Raw genomic sequence first — 15357 nt, forward strand, 5'->3', positions numbered from 1 at the left:
GGCTCAAGATGCTTGTTTGTTTTTAAAAGAAATACTAACTGCCATATTCGCTGAGAATGTAGGCTTGTCCTTAAACCAATGTGCTTTAAAAAAAAAAAAAACCTTCATACTGGAGCATGCTGTTGACACTATGAGTCTTAGCTCACTAGAGACTAACAAAAACAATTTTTAGAGAATTACTATCTATTTTTTGTGCACAAACGGCATGATACTAAAATATGTTTTTGTCTCTGAATTTGACTGACAAATCTTTGCACATAGATTAAGAGTGACTTAATCTCTTCTGTTACCCTACTGTAGGCAGGCCACCTTTTCTGCTGTTTTTCTGGTGCAACACAAGGTGGTTATCTGTCCTGGTGATACACCAATTTTCGGACAAACTGAAACTGTGAAGGAACAGTTTTCAAATTGGTTTACTGTAAGGCACAATATTCTATATGTTGACAGAATGTGGGAAGGGCCCAAAAGGGCTTTTTTGTTTGTTGATTGATTTTATTCTTTTTCAGATCAGACAGGAAGAGGATCCTGGGTTCCGAAGGTGGGAAGGGGACGCGTCCTCGTCTTGAGCATGCTCAAAGCCACCTGGCAAACAGTGATGTGGGCTCCCTAGCTGCACCACCGTTGTGCCAGACAAGGTGTTAACACTGGCAGCCTCTTCTGAACACATCATCAGAGGAGATCTGTGAGAAATAGCTCTGGTGATACAATCAGTGACCCTTCTCTGTGCCCTGTGAAGGGCTATTCTTTTCTGTACCTGCAGGTTGAGCAGCATAAGAAGCCTTGCTTGTTTGACATGAAAAATAATTTACAATTTAGATGTGACGTCAAAATTCTATCACTTAAAGAAATTGGCTCTACAGTAAAGATACTTTTGTTTTACTCACAGTAATAAACATTTAAGGTTTTAGTGCACAAAACAGAATGATGTATGGATAATCAATGCAGCGCTTTAGTTTTTTTAAACTACTATTTTCAAGCTAAAGGCCAACTGAAATGTAAGATTTATTATTATGATTATTTTTATTAGTAGTAGTAGTAATAGCAGCAGTATCCCAATCTTAATTTGTCTGCAACAGTACCTGGAGCAGAGGTAGCCAAATGCTACAATATTTAAAGAATAAGTTTAAGGTTTGTATGTAATGAAATCACAATCTTAAAATGTGCAAAATTTGATCTCAATTTCTTCCTGCCTAATGTAAACACGGCCTTAGTGGACAGTAGAGGAATACAAGTTTATAGTTTGGAAAATAAAATCACATTTCCATAGCACATGCTGTGATCAGTGTACAGAGAACTGCTCTGATGGGAGCTACCAAAGCCTGAGATGATGGGTAATCATGGACCAGTCTCTGGCTGGGAGCACTGCCTAGTAGTTGGACTCCAGGTACCACGTTGTGACATTTTAAACACAGAACTGCAGGTGTAGACACCATCAAAACACTCCTAGATCATAAAGTCTTAAATTTCCACAAGGGAAATCATGTCATACAAAATGACAGGAGAACCAGTATCGTGTTCCTAACATGGGCTACACACCAAGAAAAAAAAAAAAAACATGCAAACACAACGATGACAGGCTCTCCTCGCAATGAATGAAGTCCATTGTGCAGTAACGGCACAGGCAGAAACTAAGGTACACAGGTCTAGAGTGGAGAGAAACTGGATTCAGGTGTGAGGATGGAGAATCAAACCTCAGTAAGGCTGCCAAGATCAAGTCCACTTGTTAACTTATTTTATGAAGATAGTCTAGGTAAAATTTTCACTAATTCACTTCTTTTCTTGGAAATCATCTAGGGCATTCGCTTTCCACTACTGATGACACTTCATTTTTGCAATGGCCTTGGGAATAAAAGCCTTTAACTTTGTGAATTTTAAGCCACGTTCATGGATAGTCTAAGAAAGTTTGGGTGATATTTGCTTAGGAGTTTCATCAGAATATTTTCCTCTACACAACTTACACATGTCAAAAATCAAACTCCAAATAGTAATAAGTCATCATGAATATGGCTCTTAGTTTTCCTCAGTAAAACTGTAGAACAGGTAATTGAGGCTTCAACATACATTTCACTTTCTAAGTCAAGGTCCCACAGTCTTTCCCAAACCTTCTGCTTCTGGTTGGATGCACAAATAGTTGCCTCATACAATTATTGGAATTATTAAGAACCCAAATAAACCACAAGCTTCCCTTTATTGTTACGGTTTTCTTATCGCAACAAATACTCCGTTTCTTGCCGGTGCATGATTAAGCTTTGATAGCTTGAATTTTAAATTTGGTCATTGTTAAGAGTGATCACAAAGGTTTTTGCTTTTCATTATCTACAGAGATTTTTAACCAAAGTTACATTGTAACACACAAACACTGTCTTGTCTTTAAGGCACGACACATCAGTATGAACATTCTGTTTACCAAACTTAAAAAAGAGAGACATTATTAGATTCCCGTTTCCTCCCCCCACGCCCCTCCCCCACAAATGAAAGAAAAATTGCATCCACTTTCAAAGTCAGCTGCTAACAAAGTCACAGTAAATTATTTTCCTCAATAATTTACACAAATTACAGGTCTAGATCGGATTGTCCTTACACAGTCTGAGTGCATTCCAATTCAGATTTTCTGGGCTAGGTAGGCTAACGTCAGATTCAAACCTCAGGGCTGAGAAGATCTCCCATTTTTGAGGAATGTTGTTGAACCTTGTCAGATGGAGCCTGTGTTGGTGCTTTGCCAGAGTAAGAGTTCTTTGCTAAAGTTGTTCATTCCAGTCAGGATTCAGTCGGTGTGGACCAGCGACCTCCACAGATATATATATTTTTTTTAACCATGAAAGTGTTGTAAATATAAGACCATAGAGCTTCCTTTCTGTAGCACTAATGTTTAATTCCGTTCAGCAATCTGAATTCTTCCTTCTGGAATTCTCATTCCAAATATGATTTCATCCTTTAAGACAATTTATATGTGTAAAGCCAGAGGCATTGCATCACACATAAAAATTCAGTGTACTTGAAATATATATATATATAAAAAGGATCTCCCGCTAGAGAACACAGTTACAAATACTCTAATTCCAGTGCTTGATGTAGAGCCAAGAGGTCTGAGTGACTTGATATCCTCCAGAAGGGCATGTTGTGCTGTGTGGTGAAGAGAAAGAGGGATGGGAGAGAGAAGAAGGAATGGAGAGAAATCATAACTATTGCATCCGCGAAGCAGCCGTACACACAGGGATGTGTAGTCTACCCAAGTTCAAGGGAGGGAGGATCATATCGGAAGGCTTGGTAGCATCCATGTGGTGTTGCCCAAACAACAGAGAAATAGATCTGAACTGGATTTTAGTGGTAATAAAAGGTAATCATGAGGCTGCTCAAGTAGTTTAATACTTATTTTTGGAAAGGCTCATCCCTAATATCAGCATCTGGGAGAGCAAGCTGAGCATCCAAATCCTTTGTGGCCAGAGGAAAAGCAAGTTTTAGTCACTACATCACTCCTTACGGTCTATCTTTCGGTTATAAATAAAAATTGAAACATGATAAACTTTCTAAATCCAAGGCTTTCTGTCTATTCGAGAGGAAGAGGGTGAATTCCTTTCTACATAAAGAATAATTTGAAGCTGGACTATATAAGGTAGGAAAAAAAAAAGGGAGGGGGTGATCAAGTTTCTTTCTTGTCTGGGGTAAGTAATGACTGAAGCCAGTAGAGTGGACTTGATTTATCTCCTCGGTGTGGGACGGCGCAGAAGCACTGAGGCACGCATGCTCAATGGGGGAGATACCACCGCAAAAATGCATGCTCGTGGGGAAAGAATTCTTAGATGTCACAATGGTTTGTGGCTCCCCAAAGATATACCAGTATCTAGTATATGTGTGGTATTAAAATTTCATGAGGGGTGGTGATTAGGAAAAAAGTGTCTAAAAATACCTCATGGTGGACAATAATGAAAAAAAGAAGTAATGACCTGGAGCGATGAACAAAAATTTATTTGTAAGTTTGGGCTGATGATATAGAATCTATATTATATGTATAATTAAGATAGGTATACATGTAACATCAAAAAGACTTCATTATAAAAATGAATAAATAATCATTACTATTGTTGTACAGGTTTTTTTTTACTGGCTAATAAAGTAGCCACTACCCCAATGTGGCTACCAAACACATGATATGTGGCAAGTCCAGTTCAAAATACATACTGAATTTCAAAAATATGTAAATATCACAGTAATTAGGTGTTGAGACAGTAATAGTTCGAGTGCATGGCTACAGTGTATTACCAGAATTAATTCTACCTGTTTCTTTTTCTTTTTCTTTTTTGGCCACGCCCACAGCACACAGAAATTCCCTGGCCAGGGATCAAACCCTCACCACAGCAGTGACCCAAGCCATAGTAGTGACAATGCTGGATCCTTAACCTGGTAAGCCACCAGGGAACTCCTTTACTTTGTTTTTAATGTGGCTTTCAAAAAATTTAAAATTACAAATATGGTTAACATCATATATTTCTGCAGGGGAATAAAATTTGAAAATTTCTTAGGCTTATTAAAAAACTATGCTTTTGTGTCTGATTAAAGCATGAAATTCACTTAGAAGTAACTTTTTTAAAATTCAGCTCAGATCTATTTGTAACAACAAAATAGTACTTTATATTTCTGCACATGCGATTACAGCTACGTCCAAAGAAAAGCATGCATTCTGGATACGAGAGAAACCAACCACCTGTGTTTCAAAATAGAATTATAAGCTTTCACCATCACCAAAACCGAACTACATAAACAACCATTTGGAAGTAGCATTCTAACCGAGATTCTTATCCACTTGGAGTCATGCCTTTTTCTCCTGAAGTTTTGGGTTTAAAGCAAAAGGTACGGCAACTGATACACCAAGTCTAGTTTTCATGCCATGGATAAGTGGGGTAGATTTTATAAGTTTTAATTTTATACTGTTTCTGGTTTGGAGAAATGAGTTCTATTAGTCCTGACCCAGACGTGTACATTTCACAGAGGTTAAAAGATGTCAAATGCCTGCCACGGTGACTGCATTTACTGCTCGTGGTTATGTGTAATGATGGTGCAGATATTAAAAAACTGAAACAACATGGACTCCAGACACTGACAAACTCTGAAACATATTCACCTGTGTGCAACCGGAAGGATTTCAAGTGGCAGCCAGTTAAGAAAGCTGTATTTCTTGAGGCTACATCCCTGACCTCATACAGAACGTCCTTGGAGCCAGTGTGCCATCTTGGGTCACTGGGGCTGCTAGTTAAGACAGAGGTGTGCTGTGGGAGGCTGAGTCTGCACCAACCCTTAAAGTTATGCAAAAGCCTGGAGAATTTCAAGAAGGGCTTCCGATGCTTCACCAAACCTAAAATGGAAGCTCTTTCTCTATTTTGTTGGATTTGAACTGACTACAAAACACAAATATTTCTGTTATATTTCTAGTATCACTATAAACTCACCTAGGACACTGTTTATGTTGGCTTTTTTTGGGGGGGGGCAGAAATCAGGTAAATACTCTGCACATGTAAGTGTTTAGTGAAGGCTTTATTAGATGGCTGTTTGAAATCCCTCAGGATCATAAGGAGGATATTCTATCTATGTAAAACAATATATGCTGATATGGCCTTGTACATTGATATAATTCATCATTTTCCTTTTGTTTTATAAAGTACATCACTTTTGTCCTGGCTAGATGATATTTCTGCTGTCATTCAGTGAAAGAAGGAGTAGATATCTGTGTTGTATTAACTGACATTCTGGTATCAGGGCCAATCTTGATATTATTCCCCTTTTGATGCTGGACCAATCATTTCATGATTTTTTAATTGCTTTGACTTCTTCAGAAATACGGGCTGAATTAAATACCTAGAGCCTACGATATCTTCTGAATACATCTGAAGCCAGCTGCTTGGCTGAGTACCAATGACTCAAAACAGGTAACACTCTTCTAGAAGACGTAAGGCACACTGCCTCTAAATCTTTACAAGTTGGCACAAAAGGATTTGAATAACATATCCCATTCCAATAGTACTTACTAAATTCTCTAGCAACAGTTTTCTTCTTCAGCTATTAAAGCCACCCTCAGCATTTATCATCACGGGGCACAATTACTACTAGGTATTCGCAAGGACCATATGGGATTGGGGATGATGGATGGGGAAAAAGGTAAGAATGGAGCCATTCACATGATTTTCTGTAGAGCTCATGAAGCTTGGTAGTCTTGCTGAATTTCATGTGCTTAAACATGTTTTTTCCCCCCGTCTTCTTACATCTGTGTGTATTACATACACTCAGAAACACGCACATGAAAACATAACTAAATTCTCCTACATTTCCTAGGAAGTTTCAGGCAAAAAAATGCTAGACTCCAAATGGTTTATTTGAATGTAAGTATTAACCTTCTCATGCGCTTACTGCTTGGCATCTATAAATTTAAATCATTTGTCAAGCTGCCATTGGGCCAAACTACAGGAATGCAAACAAAAAAGCTTGCATTAGGAGGATCACACCAACATTGTTTGAAACAGGTTACCTTTTTTGCTGCCTGTTCTTCTTCTACACCATCCCCAATTACAACATATACTACTTTTCTGCCAAACCTTTGCATTATTCGTTCAAAGCAACTTTCTTTTCCTGGAAGATAAACAAGATAAAGTTCAGAGCGAAGTTACCTGGTTAGCGGCATGCTCCTCATCTCGGCCATCTCCAATCACAACATAAGTTATGTTAGTGCCAAATCTGGACACTATACGCTCAAAACAGCTTTCCTTGCCTGAAAAACAATGCACTGCTTATTCTTCCAGCCATTGCATTCATTAACCTAAAGATTCATAAAGTGTTAAGTTACTTTCTCTCGAACATCAATCACTTAAACTAGCTTGCAAACTCTGGGTTTATGAAGTCAACAAATAATGGTTGACGGTTGTAAGTCTTTCCTTGGGACAGATTATTAAATGGATGTGTTTCACACTCCCAAAAAAGTCAGGAGGGTTAAGCATTTGATCCAGAGAAAATCTTCGTATCTTTGATTCTTCCAAAAGAATATCAGGACAACTTTACAAGCAACGATCAGTCTTTACATTTTTTGTGTAATTTATACATATCAATTTTATCTGGTTTATTTTAAGTAGTGTAGACAAGTCAGCTAAAAATATTACTGTGAAACATTGAAGGTCCACCTAGAATTAAAGAGGGAACACTAAGATATGGATTTACCTTGATAAACAATTCCTTTCTTCAAGTCGCTGGGAGCTAGTCTGCTCAGATGAATTGTACTAAGGGTGCTGTTTGCTTGGGTCACAGCACGGGTGACACGAGTATCCTCTGATTACACTATGGGAATAACACCGTGGAACTTCTACACGTTCTTTGTGTTTACAACACTGGCATGATTCTCTGAATTTCATTCCCAGAATGCAGTCATGGCTACTATTGCATTTTCATCTTACCCTGAGAGTTCAGAACGTCAAAAAATACTCGCTTAAAGGAAAAAAATGAAAATGATTTTTTTTTTCAGATTAAAGATAAGGAACAATTTGGCCAATAAGAAATAATAATGCTGTTGTGACAAGAGGGAATGTTCATGCTTGTGTAAAAAGCAAACTCAGGCTCGATATATTAATCCTGCCAGCATAAATACACACATTTATGTAAAAAATGAATGAGACTGGTATCAGGGCTCTGAAGTGCATTGTTTAGCACAATGAAGAACTTCCTTTATGCAAGCCTGACTCTCTTTAACTGTATTCCCCAAACAGCTGCAACTGGGGGCTCTTTTTGCCTGTGCCAATACCAGAATTCTGCAAGGCACTGGCAGGTTGTTTTTGGTAGGGGATTTTAGGATTCTGAACTCTTGTCAAGGTCCCAGAGCCTAAGTCTGTTGACCTTCGGGGCACATCATGCAACCCATCTATTTCCCTGGCCATTTCCTTGACAGACAGTGGAATAAACGAGCTGTTTTCTTTTAACTCTTTCAAGATGCCAGAAGTTGATGAAGTTTTGTTTTTGAAAGTTTATTAGATGTCTCAGGCTCTGAAAGGCACTTAAAGTCAAAGATGGCTCCACAGATAGCTATGAGCTAAATAAACAAGGTTGTAGTTCTCTGATGGATACTGAACATTTTTGCAAATGTGGATTTCCAACCAGTCATGTGTTATGAAGGCTCTGATTATGTTTTCTAATTCATCAAGTTATTTTTTCTGGAACGAAAGATGCTAGTTCAATCCATGACACTCTCCTATAATGCCAAAACAACGTCTTTATCTTAGATCTAGATTACTGCATATGCAAGGGTGTAACACCATATAATATATTAATTAAAATAGTAAATACTATGGCTAGAGATACTGTCTACTATTTAGATAACTGTACCATAATGAAATATATATACATATATCTATGTGTGCGTAGAACTATCCAGATACTGAGTTCAGAATTTCATAGGCAACAGGTTTCATAAATTTTGCACATGTATGAAGAATTTCACGGCACTTTGTTATCTGAGTATTATCCAAAATGGATAGAAGAAGGAACCATGCAGAGAGACACATTACGAAAAAAAAAAATTAAAGAAAATCTCCTTAAACACAGATGTGAACATATTTCATACAGTTACAAATAATTTTCTTACCTATTTTCGTTGCACTGTAAATATTCTCAATGGGAAAAGCACCTCCTAGACTATAAAGTAGAACCTTTGCAAGCGCTGGGATCAGTTGGGTTGTTGTTACCAAGACGTTTACGCAGTTACTCCTAAGATGGGGAAGAAATAGGGATATTTGTTTTCTAATACTAAATAACTTCTAATGGCACGGATTTTAAATCATCACTGCAGTCTCTCAATTCCATAACTAACGGCCCCTGATAAGCTAACCTTTCAATATTCAAGAGTTATTTATGGTGCCTAAGACCTGGCAGGCACAATGCCAGATGCTAGGAATACATTGCAAAATGAAGTGAAGGAAAATAAGCAAACACAAATTGGTGCTCCCACCCAGGTCACCAGCTAGATGGGGAGAGAGACTAAATGGACCCCTTGATAAGAAATGAGTTCTGGAGTTCCCTTTGCGGCACAGTAGTTAACGAATCCGACTAGGAACCATGAAGTTGCAGGTTCGGTCCCTGCCCTTGCTCAGTGGGTTAATGATCCGGCGTTGCCGTGAGCTGTGGTGTAGGTTGCAGACACGGCTTGGATCCCGTGTTGCTGTGGCTCTGGTGTAGACTGGTGGCTACAGCTCTGATTGGACCCCTAGCCTGGGAATCTCCATATGCCGAGGAAGCGGCCCTAGAAAAGGCAAAAAGACCAAAAAAAAAAAAAAAGAGTTCTATAACGAAAACCTCAGTTCCCTATGCAATCTCACAGAAGGATACCTACCTTGGCCAGCAGCCATCATGGAAAGGTTTTAGAGGAGAGGCATGGCTTAGCTCTAAGCTTTACAAGTACGCAGATCAACATAAAATTTGCACAAAGGGTTGCAAGGGACTTTGTTATTTGATGCAGATCAGGTATCTTTTAGGGTGATGGGGCTCCATGTCCTAGAGTTTTTGGAGCTTGGGAAAGTAGGGGACATAGGCAGGAAGGAGGTGATGAGATGGGTAAGAGGAGTTTTGAGATTTCGTTTAAGAAACAGCCCAGAAGAGTCCCAATCAAGGGACTGACACAGTGGTGGACCCTGAAGAAGTAAAATAGGAGAGGATCCCTATTGAGAACAATCCCTATTGAATCCCTGAATCTCCTTCTCAACCACCAAGGGCAAACTGCATTTAATGGGCCCTGTTGTGATTCATCTACAAAAACCCTACCCTTTGAGACTGAGAATCTCCCATTCTGCAATTTACAGCTATTTCCTTCATGGCAGTGGGGGTGGGATGGGGAGAGAAGGGGTGTTAGATAAAAGAAACACCAAGAAAGTGAGTATTATTCTTAGATGTGGTATTTGAGCTGTCCTATATGGTGGGACTCGAACCACACACATGAAATTGGGACTCAGAAGGCATATACCTATGCACCCTTCTCTACGGGTCTTTAATACACATTTGTGAGGGCCCATAAAATACTCTTTAAAATTATGCAGACTGGGGAGTTCCTGTCGTGGCTCCGTGATTAATGAATCTGACTAGGAACCATGAGGTTGCAGGTTCCATCCCTGGCCTTGCTCAGTGGGTCAAGGATCCGGCATTGCCATGAGTTGTGGTGTAGGTCGCAGACGTGGCTCAGATCCCGTGTTGCTGTGGCTCTGGCGCAGGCTATCGGCTACAGCTCTGATTAGACCCCTAGCCTGGGAACCTCCATATGCCGTGGGTGCAGCCCTACAAAGTGAAAAAAAAAAAAGATAAAAATAAAATTATGCAGATTGATTTCCAGAAAACTGGCCTTAAGGGCAACTTCAAAGAGCAAGTTGAGTGCTGGCTTCTCATGGGTATGTACCTATGCTTAGCCCCTAGTACACCTCATATTATGCTTTAGCTTCCTTAGATGCATCATACAAGATGTTACGTAGTGTCACATACAGACAGATGTTACGGAATGAAAACATGGTGGAATAAAACAAAGCACAGGCTTTTTAAGTTTAGAGATGTAGTTTTGAAATCTAGCTTCTCCACTCACTCTGTGTGGTATCTGGAGTTATTTCTTTTTTATTAAAGTAGAGTTGATTTACAATGTGTGCCAATTTCTGCTGTACAGTCATTCCTTTTTTAATTGCAAACACTGCATATATTTGTAAACTGCATACATTCCATATATTTATATGCAATTTATAATGCATTATAATTTTTTAATTGCAAACATTGCACATACTTATAAATTGCATATATAAACATTTATGAAATACAGACAGATATAAAGAAGAAAATGAAAAGCACAAATTATTTAACCATCCAGAGATGATTAACTGTTCCCCTCATTTTGTGCATTTACTTTTAGCTTCAATTTACATACAGATTTTCTCATGAGGATCATACTATACATATAATTTTGTATTTTACTTTTTTCATTTGTTTACATCATAAGCCTATTTATTTATGTCATATTGTCCATTATTCTCCCTTTCTGAATACAAAATAATGTGTGCAAACTACTCTATCTTTTGATGGTGCCACGATTTTTAAAGTTAAGTTTAGTCATTTAGATGTCTTTTGGTTTCTTAGTATTGTAAACAATGCAACCTTACATATAAATTTTTTCTTACACAGATGTCCTTTATATTCATAGAAGGAGAATTAGAACCAAAGGGCACATACTCTGTTACAGGTTCTGATACAGAATTTAGCAATGTTTGGTATAAGCATCTGCTTTACCGATATCCTAGATGTTTTATGAAATTTACCAATAAGGTAATAAATACATATGGATAACTTGGTAAGTTTCATGGCACTTAAAACTTCAGTGTGGGAGTTCCAATGTGCTAGTTGTAATGAAGTAATGAATCCAACTAGCATCCATGAGGATGCCGGTTCGATCCTTGACCCTGATCAGTGGGTTAAGGATCTGGGCATTGCTGTGGCTGTGGTGTAGGCCAGTGGCTACAGTTCAGATTCAACCCCTAGCCTGGGAACTTCAATGTGTAATGACTTATTTTTTTACTTCCTTTCCTTGTCATTGATGGATTGGTTAACTGATTAAAATCACATACCATGTAGTTGCTTTAAGGCCACATGTGTAATAATAATCTCTGTATAACATATTATGGGTAACGCATAGATGACCAATTTAACAATATAATAACCTTTGGTTTTTACCCATCTAGGAGAACTCTTTCAGAAAGAGTGAATGCACTTTGTACATTTTACACACTATTTCAGGTGCTGGAGTCCTCATATCCCAGCCTCCCTGCCCTCTGGTCTCCACATCACCAGTGACAGAGATCACAAGGCAGCAAACACCATTTAAAAACAGACAATGCTGGAGTTCCCATTGTGGCTCAGTGGTTAACAAATCCGACTAGGAACCATAAGGTTGTGGGTTCAATCCCTGGCCTTGCTCAGTGGGTTAAGGATCCGGCGTTGCTGTGAGCTGTGGTGAAGGTCGCAGACCCAGCTCGGATCCTGTGTTGCTGGGTCTCTGACATAGGCCGGCAGCTACGGCTCCGATTAGACCCCTAGTCTGGGACCTCCATATGCCTCAGGTGCGGCCCTAGAAAAGGCAAAAAGACAAATAAAATAAAATAAAACAAAACAGACAATTCTTTCTACATGGAGCCAGTGCCTCCCTTCCTAGGATTCCTACTCACTGGGCACTGGGACTAAGTGTCTCCTTTCCAGACCCAGAGAGAAACGTATTTTATTTTCAGCAGAACACCTCCAACAGTTGAAATCGGTAACTTGCACACATGGCTCTTTTGCAGACTAAACCTCTTGGTTTCTCCCTCCAACTGCTCCTCTCATATGGTTTCCACAGCCTAAACCCTTCTGGCCACTTTGCTGGACACAAGATGTTTCAAATATGTCACAGCCCCTGTGGGAACGAGGTGCCAGAACTGAGCAACAGACTCTGTTCTGCTTCCCTGGCCTGACCCAAGAACCTGCTGCCTAAGTATCCATTTGGACTCGCTGCTATCACTGCTATCAATGGAGTGGCTGTTTACGACGCAGGGCTAGAAGCCATGTGTCGGATTTGGGACTTGTTTACTTTCATGTTCTGAATATTAGACTCTCCTTTTACTCTGGTAGGGTTTCTCTGTATCTTGATTCCATCAGTCCAAATATTAACTTTTCTCTGAACTCTGTGTTACTCATACATTTTCTAAGCCTGGTTTTACTTATCCATCCAACTTGGAAATAAAACAAAGGAATAGGGTAGTCCAAAGATTCATTCCCACCCTACTGGCTATTATTTGCCAGATCTATATTATTTGCTGGTTATTCACATTATTTTATTAACTAGCATTTACAGCACATGTTGTTCACCTGGTTAAGACTTTTCAATTCTATTATCTATACTAACAAGCATTTCACTGTTTAGTTCAAACAACATAAAGGTCACAAGATTTTCAGGTGCTTTCTCTTCTACTGTGATATATTTAAATTATACATATTATAATGGCCTAAGAGATTTAAAAACATGCCCTCACTGCAGAAACAGTATTTGTTGGGTTGCTTTTTGTTTGTTTTTCTGCCAGCATCTCCTACACTTTGGCACCAACAGAGTATTTCTTTTTTTAATTAAAAGTCAAATGACATTCCCATGGGTTTATCAGGGGTTATTAGAAGAGAAGGCTAAAGAGATGGAATCTCCTCATCATTCTGAGAAGCAGCAACACCCCCTACTCCATCCCAACACACACACACACACACACACACACACACACACACACAGAGTGAATTGTCAGATCCCTTCAAATTCTATAACAGTCTGGAAATTAAAGCATTTTTATATATGCTACATCTTCAATGAAATAAATATGGAAATTTCAGCAATACCACTTACCTAGTACTAATAATTGATAAAGATTTAAGTGCATTTGTTAGCCAGGAGTCGGTCAGACCTTCGATCTCAGCCCTCAACTGCAGCCATGCATCTCTCTTGGCGGGGCCAAGGAGTCCTGCAACACGGAAAAGCAGGGCAGAGTCAAGAGATGAACATTTTTCAGGGACGCCTAGTTTGGTCTCCCTTCTGTCTACTACAGATTAATTTTATTCCCGCCGATACCAAAAATGAAGACAGAGATTGATTATCAATCCTGATCCCTCATTTCGGAATTGATTATCCATCTACTGATTCCACAAACAGGTACCGAACAAGTTCTATGTGTCAAGTTCTGGGTAAAAATTGGGGCTATAACCATCAAAGAGTGGATCACGGTCTGCCCTCTCTGGTCCCAGAATCTGGCACAGTGGATGCCAATCACCTGAGGACTTTGACAACTCCCCTTCCTGGGTCCCACTCCAGAAGACAGAACAGGTCTAGAGGAGGGTTTGGGGTCTAAGAGCCTAGGGATACAAACCTTAAATATTTTGGCTGTCTGATTAATGCTTAGTTTTCAAATAATCCTAACCATTATCACTTTGAAACAAAAATGACTTTATCACATAGCTATAGAAACTTCTAGAATGTGTTTCTAATATTAGGGCTAAAGTTATCAGAAATAATTTGTTTTGTTAAAAGAAGTTAAGAATTTTGTTCACAATGCTAAAGCCTAAGACACAGCTATAGAAGATATTGAAAACTATACTGATGTTAGAATAAGTAGGCACACTAACTTTTTATTTAAAAAGCCTTTGCTTTCATGATAAAACGAGATCATGTAAATCTATGAAATGAATGTGTCTTACTTAAAATCATATTGTAGACTAGTGCGAGTACAGATATAGGTGGATAAACTTTTTTGTCTTTTTTTTTTTTTTTTTAGGGTCACACCCATGGCATATGGAGATTCCCAGGCTAGGGGTCAAATCAGAGCTGTAGACACCAGCCTACACCACAGCCACAGCAACATGGGATCCGAGCCCGTCTGTGACCTACCCCCACAGCTCACGGCAATGCCAGATCCTTAACCCACTGAGTGAGGCCAGGGATCGAAACTTCATCCTCACAGACTCTAGTTAGTTTCCTTTCTGCTGAGCCACAATGGGAACTCTCCAGGGTGGATCATTTTTAACCAAAATTTATAGTTTCTAGCAAGTCTCATTTGTCTTTATTTCAATAAAGAGATGCTAATATATCACAAAATGGACTCATATCTCATTGTTTAAACTTTTTAAGCTGTAAGATTATTTTTTAGTAAACTTATAGTAATACCCTCTAAAAGGGAAATAATGATAAGCCTGAATGATAAAAGTTAATCAGACTTCCCAAAAGGATATTTTATTTCATTTTATTTATTTATTGTCTTTTTAGGGCCGCACCTGCAGCCAGGCTAGGGGTCTAATCGGAGCTGTAGCTGCCAGCCTATGCCAGAGCCACAGCATCTCGGGATCCAAGCCGCGTCTATGACCTACACCACAGCGCACAGCAACGCCAGGTCCTTAACCCACTGAGCAAGGCCAGGGATTGAACCTGCAAACTCATGGTTTCTAGTTGGATTCATTAACCACTGAGCCATGACGGGAACTCCACCAATAGGATGTATTAAAGTTAAACTTGTTACCCACAATTGATTTTAAATAGAATATCTACTTATTTAGTTTTACAAAAATCTTGTGTAGAGAGAACAAATTAGGAAACTTGAGTTGTCTGCCTAGAACCATGGGCAAGTCAGTAGCCTGTAGGAGCCTATTTTTATATAGAAAATATAATATACATATTATATATATACTTATCATATACTTATATATAACATATATAATACATAATATCAATATAATATATAATAATATATATATTATATATATACTTTTATTTATAAATGAAGGCTTTCTATATCTGAGCTCAGT

At 38.8% G+C, this 15357-nt stretch overlaps 1 protein-coding gene across 6 annotated transcripts in view; it reads right to left on the bottom strand.

Moving 5' to 3' along the window:
* Positions 1–505: 505 nt before the first annotated feature.
* The window catches only part of EYA4 (EYA transcriptional coactivator and phosphatase 4), a 312569-nt gene continuing 297717 nt past the window's right edge, over positions 506–15357 (bottom strand). For all 6 annotated transcript variants that reach the window (XM_047758386.1, XM_047758377.1, XM_047758371.1 and 3 more), the window contains 4 exons: positions 13412–13526; positions 8615–8736; positions 6518–6618; positions 506–3123 (listed from right to left, as the gene is read on the bottom strand). In XM_047758386.1, the coding sequence (XP_047614342.1) occupies positions 3043–3123; positions 6518–6618; positions 8615–8736; positions 13412–13526 (419 nt within the window). In that variant the 3' untranslated portion in view covers positions 506–3042. The remainder of the gene's footprint in view (positions 3124–6517; positions 6619–8614; positions 8737–13411; positions 13527–15357) is intronic.

The sequence above is a fragment of the Phacochoerus africanus genome, chromosome 2, assembly GCF_016906955.1.
Source record: "Phacochoerus africanus isolate WHEZ1 chromosome 2, ROS_Pafr_v1, whole genome shotgun sequence".
NCBI lineage: Eukaryota > Metazoa > Chordata > Mammalia > Artiodactyla > Suidae > Phacochoerus > Phacochoerus africanus.